The sequence below is a fragment of the Mycotypha africana genome (genome assembly GCF_025528875.1).
Source record: "Mycotypha africana strain NRRL 2978 chromosome Unknown BDF20scaffold_11, whole genome shotgun sequence".
NCBI lineage: Eukaryota > Fungi > Mucoromycota > Mucoromycetes > Mucorales > Mycotyphaceae > Mycotypha > Mycotypha africana.
In genome coordinates, this window is record NW_026515735.1 from 368,400 (window position 1) to 390,958 (window position 22,559).

The 22,559-nt window shown below is 38.2% G+C and overlaps 9 protein-coding genes across 9 annotated transcripts; 5 read left to right on the top strand and 4 right to left on the bottom strand.

The window, feature by feature from the left end:
* Positions 1–58: 58 nt before the first annotated feature.
* On the bottom strand, positions 59–859 carry BDF20DRAFT_838961 (Ptplb-like protein; the record flags this gene model as incomplete). The annotated part of the gene is made up of 3 exons (XM_053079226.1): positions 59–517; positions 579–784; positions 847–859. 3 exons carry the CDS (start codon positions 857–859, stop codon positions 59–61), a joined length of 678 nt encoding a protein of 225 aa, XP_052932210.1.
* On the top strand, positions 824–3,248 carry BDF20DRAFT_137959 (Metalloenzyme, LuxS/M16 peptidase-like protein). The gene is made up of 4 exons (XM_053074767.1): positions 824–1,225; positions 1,296–1,493; positions 1,663–2,768; positions 2,844–3,248. Exons 1-4 carry the CDS (start codon positions 1,169–1,171, stop codon positions 2,848–2,850), a joined length of 1,368 nt encoding a protein of 455 aa, XP_052932211.1. The 5' UTR covers positions 824–1,168; the 3' UTR covers positions 2,851–3,248.
* BDF20DRAFT_137909 (uncharacterized protein) lies at positions 2,931–3,984 on the bottom strand. Its single transcript, XM_053074766.1, has 2 exons — positions 3,741–3,984; positions 2,931–3,660 (listed from the first exon to the last, which is right to left on the bottom strand). The coding sequence occupies exons 1-2, from the start codon at positions 3,946–3,948 to the stop codon at positions 3,089–3,091; spliced, it is 780 nt and encodes a 259-aa protein (XP_052932212.1). The 5' UTR covers positions 3,949–3,984; the 3' UTR covers positions 2,931–3,088.
* Positions 3,985–5,056: 1,072 nt separating this feature from the next.
* On the bottom strand, positions 5,057–6,501 carry BDF20DRAFT_826765 (HotDog domain-containing protein; the record flags this gene model as incomplete). The annotated part of the gene is made up of 6 exons (XM_053078106.1): positions 5,057–5,237; positions 5,340–5,533; positions 5,620–5,758; positions 5,843–6,069; positions 6,142–6,201; positions 6,292–6,501. The coding sequence occupies 6 exons, from the start codon at positions 6,499–6,501 to the stop codon at positions 5,057–5,059; spliced, it is 1,011 nt and encodes a 336-aa protein (XP_052932213.1).
* A 2,931-nt stretch (positions 6,502–9,432) lies between these two features.
* BDF20DRAFT_892691 (chitin synthase 2) lies at positions 9,433–12,844 on the top strand. Its single transcript, XM_053082308.1, has 4 exons — positions 9,433–9,933; positions 10,083–10,303; positions 10,382–11,324; positions 11,403–12,844. The coding sequence occupies exons 1-4, from the start codon at positions 9,561–9,563 to the stop codon at positions 12,467–12,469; spliced, it is 2,604 nt and encodes an 867-aa protein (XP_052932214.1). The 5' UTR covers positions 9,433–9,560; the 3' UTR covers positions 12,470–12,844.
* On the top strand, positions 12,709–13,761 carry BDF20DRAFT_138269 (uncharacterized protein). Its single transcript, XM_053074768.1, has 3 exons — positions 12,709–12,846; positions 12,970–13,006; positions 13,064–13,761. The coding sequence occupies exons 1-3, from the start codon at positions 12,779–12,781 to the stop codon at positions 13,463–13,465; spliced, it is 507 nt and encodes a 168-aa protein (XP_052932215.1). The 5' UTR covers positions 12,709–12,778; the 3' UTR covers positions 13,466–13,761.
* Positions 13,762–14,365: 604 nt separating this feature from the next.
* On the bottom strand, positions 14,366–17,050 carry BDF20DRAFT_924302 (Quinolinate phosphoribosyl transferase; the record flags this gene model as incomplete). The annotated part of the gene is made up of 6 exons (XM_053084689.1): positions 14,366–15,037; positions 15,106–15,213; positions 15,304–15,380; positions 15,455–15,601; positions 15,708–15,900; positions 17,035–17,050. The coding sequence occupies 6 exons, from the start codon at positions 17,048–17,050 to the stop codon at positions 14,694–14,696; spliced, it is 885 nt and encodes a 294-aa protein (XP_052932216.1). The 3' UTR covers positions 14,366–14,693.
* A 175-nt stretch (positions 17,051–17,225) lies between these two features.
* On the top strand, positions 17,226–19,307 carry BDF20DRAFT_838968 (uncharacterized protein; the record flags this gene model as incomplete). The annotated part of the gene is made up of 4 exons (XM_053079227.1): positions 17,226–17,303; positions 17,395–17,466; positions 17,542–18,300; positions 18,375–19,307. The coding sequence occupies 4 exons, from the start codon at positions 17,226–17,228 to the stop codon at positions 19,305–19,307; spliced, it is 1,842 nt and encodes a 613-aa protein (XP_052932217.1).
* Positions 19,308–19,584: 277 nt separating this feature from the next.
* BDF20DRAFT_892713 (uncharacterized protein) lies at positions 19,585–22,460 on the top strand. Its single transcript, XM_053082309.1, has 3 exons — positions 19,585–21,624; positions 21,693–21,872; positions 21,957–22,460. The coding sequence occupies exons 1-3, from the start codon at positions 19,747–19,749 to the stop codon at positions 21,960–21,962; spliced, it is 2,064 nt and encodes a 687-aa protein (XP_052932218.1). The 5' UTR covers positions 19,585–19,746; the 3' UTR covers positions 21,963–22,460.
* Positions 22,461–22,559: the final 99 nt, after the last annotated feature.

Here is a 22,559-nt window from a genome sequence, read left to right on the forward strand (position 1 = left end):
TAATGGGTGATCAGAAGTTATTGAGAGATAATGACACTCTTGAGAACTGTCAAGCAACCTATTTTGCCTTTTTATTACTATTGGCTGAATCTCTAAGATACTTTCTGCGCTGAGCTCTCATATGATTATACATCACAGGAGATCCTGGTGCATATAATAAAACAACAATAATGTAAAGGTAAAAATAGATATTTCCCCATTCGGCTTTGACGTAAGGTAGGGATAAGAAAGTCATAATCAACTCTGAGCTGATACCGGTAGGATATAAGACCAAAAAAAACGTATAACGTGCCCAGGTGATGAAAGCTGGAACTGAACCTAACAGGTTAGTGGAGTAATATGAATATCTAACAATCTCGGCAATCGACCATGAAATAATCATGGTGCTGTAAGACCAATGAGAGTGAATTTGAGGGAAGGGGTAATTGACAGCCCAAACTAGGAAAATACGTGAAAAGACTTGCATCACAGTGGTCATAAGAGGCGCTCTCACCCAGCCTAGTAATACATGAACAATCTTATGGGAAATAATATGTCAATACATATCACAAAGTATTATAGATCTATTATTCACGTACTTCTAGAAGAGCTGTTGTCTGAACAATTAAAAGAACTGGCCATGTCTTATCGAAAACATGTACATAAGTTCCGGACTGTACTATTTGAAGAAGAGCCAGCGCAAGCACATATGCCCAACCACTCAAAGAAGCCATGTTGTAGGCGAGCAAATAGAGCTTCAATGGACCAAGAGTACTCCTTTCTCGAGGCTGGCTTGTAACTATGTCTATTTTGTAGCATACTATTTAATTTTCCTGGCGTGAATTCTATTTGAGATCGTTTTCGTACCTTCTTTGGCCATTGAAACGTCAAAATGTCAATTATAGGAAAAAGCTGGAAAAGTTTTTTGCTCAGAAGCGCTCAAACTGCTTATCAAACATTTTCAGGAACCGACAAACAACTTTTTTTTTTATTTTGAGGAACAAGATGATTTGATGACGTGAGTGGACAGAAAAACCCGCCTCAAAAAAGTGAAAAAGTGTGGGCCCCCCACAAAAAAAGGCGCATGAAGGCACCATCGAAAAAGGGCAACTTTTTTTCTGACTCTGTATTAATTATTTATTGTTCAACTCTCCCCACTCTTCTAATCTAATTTACTTCATCAACAAGTATGGCTTCCAGGCTCCTTAGTAATGCACTTCAAACGAACGTCAAATTGACAAAGCAGGTACCTCTGCGCTTTAACAACGAACTATCTCACTGTCGAATGAAAGGAAGGCAGCTAAACATTATTGTAGTTTGTACGTCCTTTAGCTACAGCTGCTAAACAAGCTTCAGCTATTCGCATCACCCACTTAGCTAACGGTTTAACCGTTGCAACCGATGAAAAGCCATCTACTTCAGCAACTGTTGGTGTTTGGATTGAAGCCGGCTCTCGTCAAGAAACCGCTAAGACCAATGGTGCTGCCAACCTTTTAGAACAAATTGCTGTTCAGGTAGGGATATTCAGTTATACTTAGTATTATGGGGTACACCTCAAAACTAGAGAGAAAATAAGAAAATGCGTGAATCGATATGGATCTGAATGTGGATATACATATTGCAACACACAAGGTTCAAAATATATTTCAAAATCTAACGCATATTTACGTACCTGGGACTTAGGGACAAGCCAAGAAGTTCGAGAAGATTGGCGGTATTCTGGATGCAAAAACTGGACGTGAAGTTACGTCGTTCTCTGCCAAGATTTTAGGGTCTAAAGTTAATGAATCAATCGAACTTTTAGCTGATCTTATTCAAAATACCAAAATTGATGCTTCCGCTGTTGATAAGCAACGTCAAGCTGTATTGAAGCAACAATTAGCTGCTGAATACGACTATGACGCCGTTGTTTTCGACCACTTATATGCCACAGCTTTCCAAGGCTCATCTTTCAGTCGCCCCGTTGCTGGTATTAAAGAAACCGTTGAGCAATTAACTGTTGATGATTTAGCTGCCTTCCAAAAGGAAAACTATAGTGCTGACCGTATGGTTCTCGTCGGTTCCGGTGCTGTCAATCATGATGAACTTGTTCGTCTTGCCGAATCTAAGTTTGGAAGCCTCACCTCAACCAGCATTTCTAGTCAACAGAAACCCACTTTTACAGGTTCCGAAATCCGTATTCGTGATGATGTTTTACCACAAGCTCGTATTGCTCTTGCTGTTGAGGGTGCACCTTATCTCTCTAACGATTATTTCAAATTACTCATTATGCAAGCCGTTATCGGCGCCTATGATAGAAACCTCGGTGGCGCCCCTAACTTATCATCCAAATTATCCACAGTGACACATGGTAATCATCTTGCCAACTCCTTCGCTTCATTCACTAAAGGTTATAAGGATACTGGCCTATGGGGTATGTACTTCGTCACTGAAAATAAGGATCAAATTGACGATTTTGTCCACTTCCTTCAAAAGGAATGGAATCGTCTCTCCACATCTGTTACTGTTGCAGAAATTGAACGTGCAAAACAACAAATCAAGGCTTCTTGGTTATTAAATAATGATAGCACTTGCACTGTCGCGCAAGAAATCGGTACTCAAGTCCTTGCTACGGGCAAATATTTGGATGCTGGAGAATTAAAAGCTACTATCGATAAGATTACTGCTGATGATGTCCGTAAAGCTGCGTACCGTTACATTTGGGATCAAGAGATTGCTGTGGTAGGACACGGTCCTGTTGAATGTTTAACTGACTTCGGCAGAGTTCGTGGTAACATGGCTTACAACAGGTAAAATGAAATAATGAAAATCGATTGCCATTTGAATCATTAGACTCTAACTTGCTATGATCACTTCTCCCATAGATTCTAAACATATACATTTGTACTATTTAATTAATCCAAAATCGAAAATTGAAAAGGGAAATAAAAAAATAACAAAAATCCGGCTAGAATTCGATTAAACATAGATACCATCCTGTCCTTTTATATAAAATATACATTGATTAAAGGGCATAACTGATAATTGCAGAAGATTATATACGATATTTCTAAGCTAAATTCAAGCCATGTATCTTTTGGTTAACATTTTCAATTTATTGCATAAATATCTACTGCAAACATGATCCACAATATTGTCGGAAGAAAGTATTAACACTCAGTAACTCGATGGTTTTATCTCCAATTGGTGTAACGAAGGGTAGCTTATCAAAGCCCCAAGGTGCAAAACTAGTCATAAACCATGGAAGTGTCCAGAATGCGACTGCCACCACGTATAAGTGGCGGAGTAGTTGTATTACTAGTGAAGTACGTATAGAGCGGGGAACTGAGTGTTTTAAGGCCTGCTCCAATACCTTCTCGGAAACAACCAACATTCCATGCATACCGAAGAAGATAAGCTGGTCACCAGCATATTGTTTTCTATAGATCGCCCATCCAGCATTGCAAAGCACCAGGTACTCATGCATTATACCTGATGCTAAAAATACAGCGAAAGTAGCTGTACCTAGAGCAATATATTTGAAACTTGGTATATGACGCGTTCGTTCTCGGAGCAAATAATAGATGGGTTTAAAAGCACAACTTATCCAAGCAACTCGAAAAACACGATGCCACCGCTTTGACCAGATATCCTCTAACGAGTTTGCCAATACAGGATAGTTCATCATTAGCCGCCAATCATCTGTTTGAGAGAGCGTTTGCTTAATATGTCAAGTATAATGCGACCTATAATTTCAAAGTAATTGCATTCGCTATTATTACCAGGAGAGTAGCTGCCCTGCCCTATTGTGATGGCATAAGCAAGTTGCAGCATTTGACCGCAAAAATTAAAAAGTGCCGTCATAAATGTGACACCCGAGAAGAAGACGATGAAATAGCGAAACTTATTATGCTTTTGCATGTAAAGTATATCATTTCCATTGAACGTTCTTAGGTGAGCAGCAAAAATATCACTGAGGATGAGGTGCATTACGATACAGGGTAGAAGGTAGTAAAATTTCTTCAGAAAAGCAAAGCAAAAATAAGTCAATTCTGTTCTGGAAAAACTTTTAGCTGTGGAAGGCTTACTCTTTCTGCTTTTTGGGATGTATTTTTCTTTTTCGCGGTGCTTTCTTTGGAAGCCCTAATGCGAACGGGAGACCAGAACTCATTTTTCAGATCAGATATCGAAATGTAGGCATCTGTTTTGTAAATGAGAGGTCGAATCCAAAATATTTCACTGAATCGCTGAAATGTCGAAAAAGAAACCACTTGACACAGGACACAAAATAAACCTAGAATAATCTGTAATCAGTTGTAGTTTGCAAGTTGGTATATTCTCTAAACTTCAACATAGCATTTATATACCGTCTTTTTTGTCTCTGTAAAAATACGGAACTGCGACTAAGCTCACCATAAGTGGTAAAGCTATTGCTTGTTTAAGGTACGTGTTTAAAATATTTGGTGGTTTACTGGCGAGATAATGTAATGCAAGAATTGGGACAAAGACATCGATTGTATACCATCCTGACGACAGAATCCTACGGTTCGTCCCAATCTCACCATATTCATTCATAATAATAGGTATTAAAAAGAGCACAGGCACACAAAACGCAGGGAAGGAACTGCTTTTCAATCTGATCTTCAAAGGAGTCCATAAAAAGGGTGATCATTCGTGATAATGCTCAAGATTGCAGCGTTCAAGTAGTGCAACTACTACAGCTGCTTTTGAGGAACAAGACACCAACTACTTCTAAGCAGTCATAAAGCTCTAATGTAAATTTCAAATTTTAACAAGCATAGATGAATACTATTAAGCTGTCCTTCAATTAAGGCGTAGCTTCAGTAACAATGTATTAAAAAGCAGCAGTTTACTGACGAAGTAGTGTGAACAATCTTTCAAGCGAAGGAATAATCTTCGTTGGCAAATATGTTAAGATCAGGTGTAAGGTAGAGTTAAGATACCAATGAAGACACAGAGCATAGCAAGATTACAGTATTTGATTTAGACCTCACTTATACAGTTTGACTACTTCTCTATGTGAGCTTTGATAAGAAAATAATATATGGAATCTAATCGAAAGGGGCGAAAATTTCAACTATAATTTGCTGGCATCCCTTGATAATGTCTTGTTACGTTTTTCTTGTTCTTCTTTCGATAAACGAATTATTCCTTCTTGAGCAGTGGTAGCAATCAACGTGCCATCTCTGCTATAAATTCTGCCGAACACCACACCGCGTCCACCGCTTGTACGAGGACTATGCATATCATACAGTAGCCTAATACATACAAAGAAACAAAAAAAAAAAAAAAAAAAAAAAAGGGAACTATTTGTTACTATTTACTAATGGTAAAGGAAAAGCACTGTCAGTAACCGTTACCATTCATCGGCGCGTGTAGGAACATGAAACCACATGGAATGGTCCAGACTGGCAAGCATACCAATTCCTTTAGAAGGTACACCATTAGCTCTAGCGGCAGTACCAATAAAGCCGCTGTCAGATGCATATGCGACTACACAGGCGTGAAGTCTTTTGTCTGTATCAAGTTGCCCTCTAGTCTTGAACCACCGACGCTAGAAGATTATTTTATAGTTATATGGATGTGTAAGCCACACTTTTGAATTAGATAGCCAGTATATGTGAAGTTGTAAGTGCTTACAGATATGAGAGTTTGACCGGTAATTTCAATCTTTCGTACATCGATTGGTGAGCTTTCTTCTATGCGTAGTTTGAGATATTCACGGTATTTAGGGTTAAGATCTTCTTGTTTTAATGCCTTTTGTATGAGTTCAGTATCACTAAAGAAGAACAAAAAAAAACGGCTGGTTACTATAACTGGCTAAACTATGCAGAGCAAAAGTTGGTTGCTAGAGCTGTCATACGAGGGCAGCGATTCAGGAGGTGGAACCTCAGGCATTTCAGTTTGATGATTTAATTGGGTCGATATGTCAAGCTTGTTGAAACTAAAACTACTGACAAAAATCGCTTTACCCTTCTGTGAAGCAGTAACGAAACGAGTGGCAAATGACCTGCCGTCTCGAAGACGCTGCACCTGATATATAACTGGCACTTCCACGCTGCCAGGCAGGATGAAGTACGAATGAAGTGACTATAAGAAATATTTGAGGTAAGATTCTTTCACCAAACATTAAAAGTCCATTAATAAACCTTATTATATTACATGAATGTCAAATTCGTGTCCTACTGTGGCAAATGCAGCTCGTAAAGCTTGAGCAACGATCTGATTTATAACATTGATTAACAAAAAAAAAAAAAGTCATTATGTTATGAACCATCCAGATCATTCTGTCATGTGTTCTCCATTTTATACCTGCCCACCAAAGACACCACGAGCACCGGCTGGAAGCCAAAGTTCTTTACTCATATACAAATTTGCATCAATTTCCTGTACATCAACTGCATTCAGCATGCGAGCGCCAAAATCCTCATCATCGGCGTCTCCAAATTTAGCTGTTATGACTGGAGATGAGTTTTTCTTATCGGCAAATGATATAACTGCTGGGAAAGTGGAACTAGGCATTTAAAATCGAATAAAAAATGTATATGAAGGTAAAGGATTTAGGAAGAAGGTATAGATTTGGAAGGCGAATCTAGAAAAAATTAAAGGATAAATGATTTAGGTCTTCTTTAAAAGTCACGGATACCTATTTAGCATTACTAAAGCACCTTTAGGTTCTACACTGCGGAATTCCATAATTTTTTGAAAGCTGAAGATGGTTCCTGAAATTTAGCATGCTCACAACAAGCAGTAAGAAATGTGGGGTTGTAAATTCAATAAACGATCGCAACTTGAAACAGCGCTCTGTAGGTATAATGCTTTTGGTTGGTGAATTAACTTTCGAGGGCTAAAAGCGATTGCGTAATGAAATTTTCATTATTTCTTCTGTCATTAAAAGCACAAGTATAAGGTAATTCTGTCGATATCCGTTTCATATAAATCTTAAAAATCTTCTTGCCGGCTTTTATTGCCATCATATCTATCACCATCATTTAAAGCCTTGGAATAATGTGGTTTGGATATCTTAAAGTGTGTGTCAGAGTAAATGGTGGATGCAAAAGCCATATTTGGAATAAAATAATCACATTCCAAAAGTTTATGTAATTCTCTTGTCTGGCAAACATTGGTACTCCTGTGTAATGAAGAGGCATTTTGAAAGAGTCAAAAGTGTATATATGCTCAACGGCTATGTTTGTTTAAAAATGTTCGTAAGGTCGAGAAATGCAGAGATTCGTATTTTTCGAGAAGGATTTGATATGTTTATATCCATACAAATGGTCACTGCATTTTCCCTAAAATGCTGCTATCTGATCATATAGATCTGCAAACAAATCAACACAATCAAAAGGTTGTATTATTGTGTGCCTTGAATTGCGTCCTATATGTATGTTTGCTGACGGGGGGGGTTTCCAGGTTGTTTTGAAGGCTGTTCCAAATTTATATTGCTCTATACGTAGTATAATGTAGTTGATGTGTCTTTGAAGAAAGCCTTCGTTTATTCGTGGTGGCATCAAAATCATATTATAGACGTTGTTGATAACCCCAAAGTAAGCCTACTAAAAATATTAATACAGATGTCAGAGACCTAGGTTGTCAATTGTGTTTTGACTTTTCAGTATTCCAAGAGTTGATGACTTTCTATGCTTGGTTCTGTTATCAGGCGATTTATAGTGACTGCAATTTTGTATTGTTCATGAGAGACCGTCAGGGCATTATCTGAGTAGGCAATCTGCTCAACATCACAAGCTTTTTGACAAATGATTATTGAGGTGGCATGACGAACAAGGTTTCATGCAATTGTATTAACGACTCAGGGGAGACTGATCGATTTTATGGTCCCATCTCTATAGAAAGATGAATTAAGCATATTAGTTCAGAGCATTTTTGGAAAAGATGCCTTAATATGCTTTCCTTGTTGTATATTGTTATGAGTCATGCATGCAACTTTGCTATATTTATTGTGCTTTCAGAATTATGGCTATTCGTTGCAATTTTTGAATTGCTGTATACATTGATTTTATTGTTGCCATAAGGGTTTTTATTTCCAAACTTTAACTTTTTTGAAAACAACAGCTATAAGTTAACACCCGCCTCCGCCTTGCTAACAAACGAAGCTGAAGCTGGTAGACAATGGTTGAACTGAGACAGCAACTGGTATTTAGCGTTCTTGATCACAGGAACTACAGTGGAGATTAAGGAAAGACAAAAACTGGATTAATATCTTAGTGAGAACCGTAACAACTGTAGCTTTTCTTCCGCTGAAAAAAAAAAAAAATTTCAAAGGACAAATTAAAATCGGGACGGAAACCTCTCGGTTTGCCTTCTACTTTAGGTGCGAAGAATATGCTTTGGTTTTTCAATCATTGTTGAAAAGCTTTAGGTCTGTCAATTCAACAATTTTGACAAAAGGAAGGCGTTCTGAACTAGCCGTATATCTATTAATGTGTAATTAGAAACACTGCGAAACTATACATATCACGGTCCTGTTTGAATCACCATAGACGTGATGGTTTTATCTTAAATTCTTTCTTAACAAGAGAACACAGGATCTATAACGCCCCCTAGGCATATTTTAACTAGTGTAGTAAAATTAATTATCTGCACTTTGTTTACTCGGTTAAAAGCAAGAGATGCTCTGAATCGAGCAAAACCAGTTTGCTGAGTTGACGGAGAGACGCCGTATTTTCAGGAACGGTTTCAAATTGTCTGGCTTTTACAATCTGGTATATCATCTAAAATGAAGAATGCGTGCGTCCCACGGTAGTAAAACTGATGTATGCATTCAGAAGACCTTAGTTCAATTAAAAGTAACCACAATTTTATGTAGTTATTCAGCCGTAATTCTTTCACCGTACATTTCAGTTTGACCTACTTTTTAGCATAGAATGAAAATTAATATTCCAAAGGCTTTTGCATAGTGTAACCGTACGGTCTGTCAGCAAACAAACCTGATCCGCTTTCCCACTGTATCAGTGTGAACGATTGGTTACGACAATTTTTGACCGCTTACGCTGCCATAGCTGGTTGCTTGGCCCATGTTAAACATGACACAGACTTTCTGATGTGACTTGATAGAAATATTATCCACACAGTAATCCTCTTTCATTGTGATCTACTGGAACTAGTGTCTAGAGACAAAAATCAAGCTATAGAATAGTCCTTCAACCGTTGTACGAAATGTTAATTAGTATAGATCTCACCGAATCAAATTCAAAGGACGAGCTTATTGGAGGGATCACGATCATGTATAAAAAGCGTTTTCTTGTCAAATAAGAGTAAAGGACAGTTTTGTCCTCTGTGTCACATTGAGGCTTATTCTATTCATTTAAAAAATAACCCAAGAGTAGAAGGTCATAAAAAGCAGAGGCATTTCCACCCAGCCTCAGGGAAGGGTAATACAAAAGTTAACTAAAACAACAAAAACAACCATTTGTTATGATAAGCCTTTTGATTTTTTTTTTTTTTAAGCTCTTTTTTCCTTTTTACTTTTTTAATTCCAAATTCATTATATTTCTGTCTACGTAGAACGCTTTTCTATACTAGTTTACCTCTAGATTGACCGTTTGTTACAAAAGTCTTAAATGTATCAACCACCACCAGGGCAGAAGCCAGAACACGATCAATATCCTTTACAGGACACCCAATTCTCTCATCAACCACCAATGACCCGTTCACCGTTTGATGACGACCATTACCCTGCGGATCAGAATATGCCGCCTTACGACCATCAACCTCTCTTATCGCCAGCAGGGCCAACTTACCCGCCTAGCAGCAATCCACAACCATATCCTCCTACTGGAATGGCAACCTATCCTCCAATCAGTCCAGGTGATTTATCACCTTATCCTTCGTATGATAGCAGTTCACCCATTGTTCCCCAATACTTTAATCCACCCTCACCCAATATGCATTACGGAGAAGCACCAAAGCGTCAACCTCGTCGCTACAAAACAAGTAAGTTCAGTTGGAAAAAAAATGAAGAAATGAAAGCTAAAACGCAACCACAGGGCTTAGAGAATACGATGGATGAAACAGAGGGGCTCGAGAAAATACAAAAGATAAAAAGGTTGTGTGCTTAAATATAACCTTAAAATTTTTATTAGCGCGACAAGTAAAATTGACAAAAGGTAATTTGGTATTGGATTGTCCTGTCCCCACTGCCTACTTGAAGGATGTGCCCTTGAAAGATGAGGAGGAGTTCACGCATATGCGCTATACAGCTGCTACCTGTGATCCCAAGGACTTTGTTAACGAGGGATATACACTTCGTCAACAGATATACCGCCGTAAAACGGAATTGTTTATTGTGTTAACTATGTACAACGTAAGTAATTTTTAGGCCTCTTTAAAAGATGTGAATTCTTTACAAAATTCTTACCATTGCATTTTTTGCCGTCGTTAGGAAGATGAAGTCCTATTTACACGTACAATGCATGGTGTGATGAAAAATATAGCTCATCTTTGTTCGCGTAGCCGTTCAAAAACTTGGGGACCTTCTTCTGGTGGACCAGGATGGCATAAAGTCACTGTTTGTATCGTTTCTGATGGCCGTAACAAAATCAATCCACGTACGCTAAACGTCTTGTCACTTTTGGGTGTTTATCAAGATGGTGTTGCCAAGAACGTTGTTCATGGTAAACCAGTCACAGCACATATATATGAATACACTACACAAATTTCGATAGATCCCGATATGGAGATCAGAAAAGCTGGTTCCAAGAACGTTGTTCCTTGTCAACTTTTATTCTGTTTAAAGGAAAAGAATCAAAAGAAAATCAACTCTCATCGTTGGTTCTTTCAAGCATTTGGTCCTATTTTGGATCCCCATGTGTGTGTCTTGATTGATGTGGGTACTCGACCTGGCGGCACTTCCATTTATCATTTATGGAAAGCATTTGATATCAATTCTAATATTGCAGGCGCCTGCGGTGAAATTCGTGCTATGTCTGGTACAGCAGGTGTAGCGTTGTTGAATCCTTTGGTAGCTGCCCAGAATTTTGAATATAAAATGTCCAATATTCTTGATAAGCCTTTGGAATCAGTATTCGGTTATATTTCTGTCTTACCAGGTGCGTTTTCTGCGTACCGGTTTCAAGCTTTACAGAATGACGTGGATGGCCATGGTCCTTTAGAAAAGTACTTCTTGGGTGAAACTCAACATGGCGGCGATGCAGATATTTTTACAGCGAATATGTATTTGGCAGAAGATCGTATTTTATGTTATGAATTGGTAGCAAAAAAGAAAGCGCACTGGGTTTTGCATTATGTTTCTAGCTCTTATGGTGAAACTGATGTACCCGATAAAGTAGATGAATTTATTTCTCAACGTAGACGTTGGCTGAATGGTAAGTAGAAAGACAGTTCAAGAGAATAAACATTGTCGTATTGGACAGTTGGCTTACTCTTTTCGAGCTACTTTCTAGGGTCATTCTTTGCTGGTGTTTACGCTCTTTATCATTGGCGCAAGGTCTGGGCATCAGATCACTCGTTTTTGCGTAAAATGATGTTCATGTTTGAAGATATTTACAACACCTATAATTTGATTTTTTCGTGGTTTGCCCTGGGTAACTTTTATTTAACATTCTTTATTCTGACAAGAGCTCTGATTCCAACAGATGACCCAACAAGTTTATCCAACGCTCCATTCTCCGCCAACGTCGCCAGTCTTCTTCATAATATCCTCAACTACATCTATATCATTTTGATCGTGATTCAATTCATCATTGCTCTTGGTAACCGCCCTCAGGGTTCGAAAGTCGCTTATACGGGGTCTATGGTGTTCTTTGCTTTTTTGATGATCTATATGATGTTTGCTGCTATTTGGATTACCGTTGTAGGAGTGACCACAATTGTCGAAGAAGCCAATGGAGATTTTATGCAAATGCTGGGTCAAAGCGCTTTTAGGAACATCATCATTTCACTCTGTGCTACTTATGTGATGTATTTTGTTTCTAGTTTCATGTTTTTGGACCCTTGGCACATGTTCACCAGTTTCCTTCAATATATCCTCTTATCCCCGAGTTATACCAATGTGCTCAACATCTATGCATTCTGTAATACCCATGATGTCTCATGGGGTACAAAAGGTGATAACACAGTAGCCACGGATCTAGGTGTCGTCAAGGCAAAGAAAGATCAATCGGGTGATTTGGCTGTTGAAGTTGAAATGCCGGTGGAAGAGAAGGATATCAATGGTGCCTATATTGATGCCCAAGTAGAACTAACAAAAAAGGTGGAACCAGAAAAACAGCATCGTGATGCAAAGACAAAGCAAGAAGATTATTATCGTTCTTTCCGTACTCGTTTGGTACTATCATGGATTATTTCGAACCTGGCCTTAGTGGTTGCCATCACCAATACGTCTGTTATCACAACCGGAGACCGATCCGCCGTTTATTTAGGCTTTATCCTTTGGTCTGTTGCCGGTTTATCTTTGATAAGGTTTACGGGCTCCACTCTCTACTTGATATTTAAAATATTCACTGGTTAAATCAAAATTCCCCATTTCCCAACATTCATCGTATCTTATAAACATAATTAACCATATTCTTTATATAAAATGTATATGTTTTCTAATGAATGACTGAGTTCTTTCTCTTTCTGCTTCTACCAAAAAAAGAAATAAAGAAAATCATCGCGTCGTATTACCATGGTCTGTCGCAGTTTAACTGACTCTGCTTTACAGTCTAGGGTAAAACGGAAAAACTGTCGTATTTTAACGTTATCCGGACACTCTTTCTCTTAATTTGCTAGCATTGAAGCTGAGAATTAGAAAGTTGCAAAAACAATGGAGTAATCAATGAATTTATGCCTTATGCTAAACCTTAAAAAAATCTTATCAGATCGTCTTTTATTTGTTGGAGCAACGTAACATTGTGCTATCATCGACAGAGAAAGCCTCAACACATGGGGGTCGTTGGGAAAAGGATTTATTTGCCACATTTGTGCAATTCTTGTTTGACGGTTTCTTTTTCTTTTCATCAAACATAGATTTTTCGAAAAAGCGCAAAGTTATTTAATCAAAATGGTATAAATCAATCGACATTTACACTCGTTCCGCCGCTTGATGTTAATAATCAGATAGTTTCAAAGCGTTATAAATGTTAATAGCAGTAACAATAACCACAGACAACTATTCGGATCAATATCAAAAAAGAGAAAATTTAACGGCAAAATGAGCATGATGAATAGTTCGTTGGTGAATGGAAGAGGAGCCTCCAACAATGAACTTATCAAACTTTGTACAGTCAATGCTTCAGGCATTTACCTTCCACCATCACCCTCTGATAGATTCAACTGCAATGAGTTCTATTTCACAGATGAAAAGCAACAGCATCAGCAAAACCAAGTCCAAGATATGAACCTCACAAAAGCCTATTATGTTTATTACAATAGAAGGGTATTTATAGACAAGGAGAATACAAGTAAGGCTGGTAATGATACTGATAGAGTACATCTGTTCCACACCCCATCCGATTATTTGTAAGAAAATCAGATCAGATCAGCTGGCCCCAAGTGGGTCGTATGAACAAAATGTCAATAATAAAATTTTCAGAATCTTCTTCGTTTCCTGTTCAAATTAGGGTTTCTCTTTTTTTCTTTCTCTGCTAATTTCTCTAATTCTTCTTTGTGTCTTAGAGCCAGTTCTTCCTCTGATAGTTCTGGAGATGGTTCATGCGCTTCTTTTATCTCCATGGCTTCGGTTGAGGAACTAGCTTTTGTTACACCAACAGTAGCATTTACTGGTTACAAACAAAAAAGAGAAAGTGATGGTGTATAAGTATGAGAATGACTATGGTTGCGAAGATTCGTCACTTGTTGGGTTTTTTTTTGTTTTTTGATTCTACCTTTCCTTTTATTACGCTTTTTGGTCATATTTAATATATAGTTTAGTGAGGTTGCGGAATACATCGTGTTATGTATTTCATCCTGCAAATCCAAGTAGTAGTATAGTTAATACGAAGCGCTGCCATGTATTATCCTTAATACAAAATTTGATTTACCAAGTTTATTTCGATGGGCGCATCATCTAGGTTAAATAAGATGTCAGTGACACTACATCGTGCTCTGATTCAACTTTAACGGCAGTACTCACCTGATAAAGACTCTGTGAAATAGTTAAAAACTGCCTGGCTTGGATATATGAAATTTTCAAATATCAGCTCTGATCCCGTCAGAAAGCCAGAGGCACCTGGGGCTACCATCTTCTCCTCTTCAATAGTATCTGTTGTAGTTCTTATTTGATCCAGTAGCTCACAGTCAAAAATCCAAGAAAATGTATTTATTCGGCTGTCGCTGCTCGACTTACAATGCAATTTTAGCTTACGATTGTTATCTGTCAAGCTGATAGTGTGCTTCTTATTACTTAGAACAGTTTCTGTGAATAGCTTTTTTATTCTAATGAGCACAAGTCTAGCTTCCTCTTCGCTGTCAATATCAATATTAAGCAATCTGGCATTCTGTTGAATGCGCTTGAAATCGCCATGTTCAAACCATGCTAAACGCAGATCAGTAATCAAGATGAAATATTCGTTGATTTCAAAAGCATGCTTTATGTAAAAATCTTTAGAATTATGTCTACGACGTAACCACGGTACAGTAAGTAACTTTGTGTTATGTTTACGATCTAAAAGCATTTATAGAAATTTTTGTATAGTAGCTATAGACGAAAAAGGGAAATCAAAAGCCTTTGAATGAATTCTGAGTCAGATCTGTTATTGACTGATCTTCAATGAAAAATCGACGTGAGGCACACCTTGCGTGATGGTGCTCATACTAAGAATATCAATATGATCACAGAAATAATTGGCGCAAGTTTCATAAGTGATTCCACCACTGCTTTCGATAAGGAAATGCGTCTTTCCTTTAGCACTCCATCTTTCTTTTATCCTCTTGGCAGCTTGCTTTAATGCGTCCCCTGTAAAATTGTCCAGCATGATAATATCAGCACCTGCTGCAATTGCTTCATCAGCTTCTTGCTCGGATTGGCATTCGACCTCGATTTTAAGTGAGAAACCACATGCTTTACGAGCATTTTCTACAGCCTTTGTGATAGATCCTAATATTCAAATCACAGTTCATGAATCACTCCCTTTTCCTCGTATCATAGTCTACACACCACTATACCTGAACTCCAAATATGATTGTCTTTAAGCATAACCATCGACGAAAGATCCATTCTATGTGTATCCAATCCTCCGACAAGCACACCGTACTTTTCAACCAATCTAAAGCCTTTATATTTTGTAAAAGCAAAGATGAACCATTAAGGCTTGTATAGACTTCTTTTATCAGTTTTTAACGAGTGATAAATTGCCCCTCTACCTGGAGTAGTTTTTCGAGTAGCAGCTATAATTCCTTTGAATCCTTTAGATTTCTGCAACTCGCTTACTCTTCGTGCTCTGGTCAACCAATGTGGATTTATCAGTGGTTTATACGTGCATTGATTGTGTATCATTCTTCGTTTCACATTTACCTTAATGCGATACCACTGCAGCGACAAAGGATATTCAAGGCAGTTCTTTCGCCCAACAAAATATTACGTGCTTTACCGGTGACAGTTGCAACAGCTTGCTTTCCTTTGGGTTGAAGATAATCCCCTTCTTTTACATTCCATTCAACTCTTCCATTCCCCAAAACAAATAATTATTAAATTAATACCCCACATTATTTGTAATCAGATGACACATAAAACCCATGTTTCCTCTAATAAGAAAATGGTACTTTACTTGCAATCAAGTTGTCTGAATACTTCGTCAAAAAAAGGCACACCAGCAACAACACCTTCTGCCTTACAATATAAAATGGCTTTTTGTTCTTTCTCACCCACTACAAAGCCTCCGTAATCAAAGGAAGGAATATCTTCTTCAAGATAACCCGTGATGAGTGTTTTGTAGTTGGTTGCAAGCAAGTGTGAAAAATCTGTCATTATCAAAACGTGTAAAGTGTGAAAGAAAGAGATAGAGAGACAGAGACGGGAGAAGCAAAAAAGTAGATTAAAAAAAAAAAAAAAAGGACGTGAACGGGATATAATAAGCCGTTTATTCATCATCAAATGCTCTGACAAAATCAATTGCCCAAGGGTGGTTTCTGATTCGATCTTAGATGTTATACAGATGGGACGTCTGATTTTTAACTTATTAATGACAGCTATTTAAGAGTTGAGATCTCACGCTTGAAGAAGTTTGTTGAAATCCAAGTAGATCATTAAATTACTGGCTGCTCAAGCCTTCGTCATGTGAAAGCTAACACTATCGCCTTATGCAAACAAAGGAAGATAACGAGTGTTGCCGCGTTTGTCCTACAAAAACAGGCATTTATCTTCTGAAAGGCTTGAGGGTCTATAACATTGCGTGAAATTGGTTAAGCCCTTGTTGGGCTTGATTGGTCGGAATACTCGAAGAATGAGCCTGCTGGTTTCGTTTAATCGTCTCTTATTTCAGTGTTCTTTATTGAATTGTGTAAGAGTCTGTGAAGCAGAGTACTTGTTTTCTGTAATGGAAGAAAAAAGCAAGAAACTATAAGAAATCTTTTAATAGATAGGAAGCTACTACACCTTACATCTATAGAGCCACTGCACCTTTGTACTTGACTTTGGTGGAGGTTTGAGGCACAGGTTGGCATGGCGATGTTAATACCCTATGTAGAAATAACGTGTTTGTACGACCACAATATGAATATATATTGAAGGGTGTACTACCAACTCCTTGATTTGGACCTTGAGATTTACATCGTAACCCATTTACTGAACACAAGTACACTGACATTGGCGCCTCATGTAGCTTGTATATATTGTTATAAAGACAAATACAACATGCAGAATACACTAAAAACCAAGGCTCTTTTACATGAAAAAAAAAGCCAACTTTGGTGGGATTAAATAAGCAATTTAAAATTTCATATACTTTAATTAGAGAATCGCAGGCCTTTTGTCCATCTTTTTTCCTTTTTCCTTCTTCTCACTTTCTTATTCTCTTTTATTGCCAAGGCAAGACTTCTGCAGCTTTTATGCTGTATCTTCTATTTGTACATTAGCCTGTTATCTGTGATCTTTACTGCTTTTTTCATTCATTTTGGGTTTTTCTCTTTCTTCTCCACCCTACTTTTTTTTTTAATTTTGCCCCTTTATTTCTACTTTTTTTTTATTTTAATAACAAACATTTCTTTGTCTAAAGTGCATCAACTGTGCGTTTTATTTTATTCTTTCACACTTATAAAAGCCAACCTTGTCCTTACGTACAAGCAGAATGACAACAGAAGAGATCACTCTTGTAATTCAGACATTACAAGATCAACTCAAAGAAAAGCAAGACATTGAAAGTGAGGTAAAGGAAATAACTTTTCTCGCTCATTTTTAAACTGAGTTGGTGTATCACTTGAATATCTTTTAATTTCTGTGTGTTCCATTTGTTTTAGCTTAGACATGAAATTGATTTACAATTGAAACAGCAAAAGGATTTATCAAATGATAATGACTACCTCAGGCAGGTGTGTAAATTGTGATACATATGTCGATACTTCTTTATGAACATGATAAATAACAAACAGCACACGCATATGTAGAAATTAGCTGCAATTCAATTAGATAATTCAAATCACAACAATATTCGAGCACGATTAGAGACACAGTTGTATGCCCAGGAACAAGACATGATGACATTGAAAAAAGAAATTCAACAACTGTCAAAATGGAAAAAAGATGCTGAAAAAAAACTGAATACAGAAACTGAAAGTTACGAGCATGAAAAATCCCTTTGGCAGCAAAAGGAGGCTGATTTGTATAACCAGATAAGGAATTTAAGCATACAAAATAACAATCTGAATGGTGAACCCCGGACACCTCGTACACCGAGAAGAAGATCCAGTATCAATTTGACAAGCAATGGCCTTTCTCCTTTTTATTCGAACGGTTTAGGCGATATTGATGAAAACTCAACTGTGGAGAGCAGTCATAGCAATAATGGCAGCAGTGATGCGGTAAGGAATGGAGTTGAACATGAGTATATCAACAATAGGCCTACACCCAAGTTGGCACCGATTGATTCATCCTACTTGAGGGAGTCGAAGATTGCCCAAAGAACAATCAAAGCACAAGACAAGCTCATTTTAGAACTAAAAACTGAAATAGAAAAGCAAAAAGCATTGCTTCAGGAAGCGCAAAAAGAAACTCAGTTACAGTCGCTGAAAGTAGTCCATCTGGAACATGAAATTGCGAGTATTAAGCAACTTAACCGATCTCTTATGGAGGATAACGAAAGCTATCAAATCTTGCTACACGAAAAAACCATGAATGGAGAATTCATGATGAATCCAATCATGCAGGTAATATAGTGATGTCATTGTGAAGGTACCATACCCTTGCCCAGAGCCGTTAACATTGAACTGTGATAAAATAGGTAGACAATGATATCAGCCTTAAAGTCAGCAGCAACAATAACAATTTGGCAATGAAAGAATCTGCCAGCACGTCTTCATCCAATAGTGGTGGCGGTGGACTGAATTTGGCAGCAGAATTGGCATCATCTATACCAGATTGGCCTAGTAAAAATGATACTGAATCAGACAAAACGATTCAAGAATTGAATGATGAAATAAAAACGCTACAGGACACCAACCGTGCATTACAATTATACATGAACAAAATCCTTATGAAGATCATCAACAATAAACAATTAGTAGATGTCCTTAGCATTGATCAGCCATCTTCAAAACCGAGCAAAGAAGCCGTAAATGAAGCGACGGCAACAAATGCAACAGAACCAACATCAAAGAGTGGACCCATGCCTACAAAGACAGTATCCACCGCAGCACATGCGGGTACAATGTCCAAAGCGAGTAGTCATAGCAAAAACGGCACTAATACTACTAACCGCCATCGTAGAAGGACTATTTCATATTGGGGATCAAAAGCACCCTCACCCCCGCCGCTATTCGCAGGAGAAAATGCTAATTTACAAGAACAACTGCAAAAGCAGCAACCAAGCGCTCCTGCACCCAAGCCAGAACGATCGATTTCAACAGCCACCCATAGCAACAGTAGTAGTGGTGGCAGTGGCTGGGCTAAAGCTTTGAGAAGAATGAGTGGTCTGGCTTGGTCTTCTTCTTCCTCTAATTTCAAAGAGGAGTCTCCTGTACCCACAACTTCTGCAGCGATGGGAACAAACTCACCGGCATCAGGGATAAATAATGACAGTGCCGTTGACTCGTTCGGTGAAGATGACACAGAGAAATCCATAGAAAAAGGTAGGAAACAATCAGGATCCTCCACTCCATCTATTTCCTCTTTTAGACCCAGTAATGACCTTGGCACACTTGACGAAGAAGATTAATACACGGTCGAACAGATTCTCTATTGTTTTTTCCTTTTTTTTTCTTTTTTTTTTTTTTGCCATAACGCCTAGTACTTAAATTAATTTCTATAATATTTTCATTACAAATACCTTACTTATGTAAAGCCTCCACAATGATGTTCTGAGTATGGTCGTATACTCTTGAAGAGGCCAGAAAAGAAATGCCCAACTAAACAATAAATTCCCCGAATGTGATACCAAAACACTAAAAATTGTCTGTGCGGATCACAAAGCAGCTGCTTAAACAGATTCTCCGGATTTGTCATTTTTTCTTCAAATTCTAAAGGAGAAAGTGAAAAATGCATCAACAAGTACCACTTCTTGACATTTGATCTTGCTTGAGATCTCAAAAACACAGAATTTCAATTCATGGCCAAATCAACACATTTAACTTTTCTTAAGTAGCATAGCGACGAATATGTTATTACAATACCATCTAACAAGTATACAATTCTTATTATCATTCATATTCATCCAGTCAACTTGTCAGGCACAACTCGACCAACAACAATGGCACCAGCAATTCTCATCTTCCTCAGTCTCTTCCATGACTCCCAGTTATAGCGTATACACTCATAGTTTTACTTATTTGGGCAATACACCCTACCAAAACCAAAGTTCCAGCTCTTCTCCTATGGCTAATGATCAAATAGCTACGGCTTTACGAGTTCAGCGAGATATTGCTGTTAATGTCACTGTAGATCAGTTGGTGCAGCCGGCCATTGACTTATCTACTGCATTCTTTGGGCAGAACTTTACCAATTCCAAAATAAATCAAGTGGATACCCTTCTTCTCATGGGGTATAAACGGCTTGTGGTGGATTTATATTGGGATCCATTGATGTCTGATTGGCAAGTGTGCCCGTTTTTCATGAATTTAACATCTTCTCTATCCTCTTCGATGAACGAAATTAAGAACAGTAAGGATCATTCGCTCCCGTCAGCGGCTTCCGACATGGCTTTCACAGTAACGACAACTGGAAATAGAGATACAGATATACTCGTACAAAAAGATGGTTATGTCTGCAACTATCAGCGTTCAAAGTTTCGTGATTTTTTAGAAAGTATAGATAATTACTTGTATTCAACGGAAGAAGGACGCGCTTCACAAAAGACGGACATTATTTCTATTATTATGAATTTGCATGAATATGCGGATGCAAATATCAGAGTAAGCGACAATGATACTATCACCATAGCAGCAGCAGCAGGAGCAATTGCTGATATCCGTCACAACAACACCAATAGCAACATAACCAACACGCGCAATAGCAATGACGCTACCAATGCTTTTTCTCGTGCTACAATAGCATCACCTCTCTTGTCAGAGGCAGTTGTGCCCATTGCAGACTCTCATTTGAGTCAGATCATTTCAGCCTCACTATCCTTGTCTTCCACACAATCTTCCCGTGTCTATACACCCAAAAACTTAACAGCAGATAGGGAGCAAATGCAAGCGTTGCACAATAAGATGGAGACGTCCTTCTGGTGGCCAGAATGGCTGAATTTGATAGATAGAAAAGTCCAGATTATTTTTGGCTTTGGGACGTTTGATCCACCCGTGTCTAGAACGTTCAAACTCACTTCATTTGATAACGATATGATTTTCAGCGCAAGTAGCATCAACGGCCTTATGAATACAACAACGGCTGCCACTGACGTTGCTTGTTCACCCACTTTGTCGTCGCCCGTCAACAGCAATGTATCGTGGGCATTCGTCAGTGATAGAATTCGGCCGTTCACTTATTTCTCCGCCAATAATGCCACACAGTGTGGCTACTCTCCTTACTTTACGCATGCTAATTACTCTGATTCAGCATCCTCCATCCATAATGTAGATGATACTGGCCATTTATCAGACAATGTTCTTTCCACTATTTGGTCCTGGGATATCAATGAGCCGGCCGTGACGCCGGGTCAAGGCAACAACATGTATCATAACAATCAGAAACGATGCGCTGCTATTGTGAAATCGACAGGACGTTGGCGTTCTATGGATTGTAACGGGTATTATCGCGTTGCTTGCAAGAGAATGGATGCACCGTATGACTGGCTAGTTACCAATGATACTGTGACCTATGATTATGCATTGTCCCCTGATATTTGTCCTCAACACTATACCTTCGATGTACCTCGACTCCCGCGCGACAACACTGCACTAAGATTCGCCTTATCAAAGATGGAAAACAAATTGAAAGAGGACGATAAAGTGTGGATCAATCTGAATCTCGTCTATACGGCGGATGATAGTTGCTGGGTGATTGGACGTTATGGAAACTGTTGGTGGTTGCAAGAGGTAATTATTTTTATTTTTGTCAAGACAAAGGTGTGCGACATTTTCACGCTTTTTAACGGCTAAAATAGACAGGGCAAAGGTTCCCTGGATTGGTAACCACATCCATTGTTTCAGGTCTGATCATTCTGATTTTGGTTGGTTTTTTTGTTTGGGTGAAATGTGCGCGGCTGATCCGAAATAGACATTCAAAATCGCGTAAAGCGATGGTGAAGAAAATGCTTGCGAAAAGAGAATATGTAACTGTCCCTGTAAGTTTGCTTTACACAGTCAACGTCTGATACAATCGTTCACATTGTGACTAAGTGCACTCTTTTTTCTTTTCACGTTTGCAGGCATAGTTACTCAAGATATGATTGACCTTTTTAGAACCTATACCCCTCCAACACGTTCATTTTACTTTTTATAATACAATAATATCTAATTGTACCTTTGTCAGCACTAATTAAGATGGAAATGTACCTACCTATTGTATGTTTTATGTTTTGCTCTGCTAGTCCTAATAGATTCAATACTTTTTGAAAGATTGATCCGATTCACTTGGAAAAAAATGCTAAGGAAGAGCACGAATCTAAGTTTCCGCATTCGTCAGTCTCCTTTGATTTCTTTTGTCTTGAATGATTGACAACGGGATAAAACGCTTCCACAAAACGAGCGATGTGTTTGTGTCTTTGTGTGTGTTTGTTTAAAGAAGGGATTATGCATTTTTACATGCTGCTAAGCTGCCTAATAAAGGCACGTGTTATGGTCGGCTTGCAGACAACGATTCGGTAAGTAAGCTAGTATAACGTTTCAATCTTTCTTACAGGACTGCTGATATCCTGCTTGCTAGATGAATGACGCCTCGCTCCTTTTGTGCGTTTTAATGCGGGATGATGATATGTAAAAAAAAAAAAAAAAAAAAAAAAAAAAAAAAAAAGGTCATAGACTCAGCTACA

What these genes read in the sequence shown, in the direction of transcription:
- BDF20DRAFT_137959 (XM_053074767.1), top strand. Translation starts at nt 1,169, where the DNA reads ATGGCTTCCAGGCTCCTTAGTAATGCACTTCAAACGAACGTCAAATTG. An exon ending in ACGTCAAATTGACAAAGCAG is followed by an intron (nt 1,226 to 1,295) that starts GTACCTCTGCGC and finishes ACATTATTGTAG; the next exon opens with TTTGTACGTCCTTTAGCTAC. An exon ending in TAGAACAAATTGCTGTTCAG is followed by an intron (nt 1,494 to 1,662) that starts GTAGGGATATTC and finishes CCTGGGACTTAG; the next exon opens with GGACAAGCCAAGAAGTTCGA.
- BDF20DRAFT_137909 (XM_053074766.1), bottom strand. Translation starts at nt 3,948, where the DNA reads ATGCACCTCATCCTCAGTGATATTTTTGCTGCTCACCTAAGAACGTTC. An exon ending in GCAGGGCAGCTACTCTCCTG is followed by an intron (nt 3,661 to 3,740) that starts GTAATAATAGCG and finishes TCTCTCAAACAG; the next exon opens with ATGATTGGCGGCTAATGATG.
- BDF20DRAFT_892691 (XM_053082308.1), top strand. Translation starts at nt 9,561, where the DNA reads ATGTATCAACCACCACCAGGGCAGAAGCCAGAACACGATCAATATCCT. An exon ending in ACCTCGTCGCTACAAAACAA is followed by an intron (nt 9,934 to 10,082) that starts GTAAGTTCAGTT and finishes AATTTTTATTAG; the next exon opens with CGCGACAAGTAAAATTGACA. An exon ending in TTGTGTTAACTATGTACAAC is followed by an intron (nt 10,304 to 10,381) that starts GTAAGTAATTTT and finishes TGCCGTCGTTAG; the next exon opens with GAAGATGAAGTCCTATTTAC.
- BDF20DRAFT_138269 (XM_053074768.1), top strand. Translation starts at nt 12,779, where the DNA reads ATGAATTTATGCCTTATGCTAAACCTTAAAAAAATCTTATCAGATCGT. An exon ending in CTTTTATTTGTTGGAGCAAC is followed by an intron (nt 12,847 to 12,969) that starts GTAACATTGTGC and finishes CATCAAACATAG; the next exon opens with ATTTTTCGAAAAAGCGCAAA. An exon ending in AAAGTTATTTAATCAAAATG is followed by an intron (nt 13,007 to 13,063) that starts GTATAAATCAAT and finishes ATAATCAGATAG; the next exon opens with TTTCAAAGCGTTATAAATGT.
- BDF20DRAFT_892713 (XM_053082309.1), top strand. Translation starts at nt 19,747, where the DNA reads ATGTTATTACAATACCATCTAACAAGTATACAATTCTTATTATCATTC. An exon ending in ACTGTTGGTGGTTGCAAGAG is followed by an intron (nt 21,625 to 21,692) that starts GTAATTATTTTT and finishes CGGCTAAAATAG; the next exon opens with ACAGGGCAAAGGTTCCCTGG.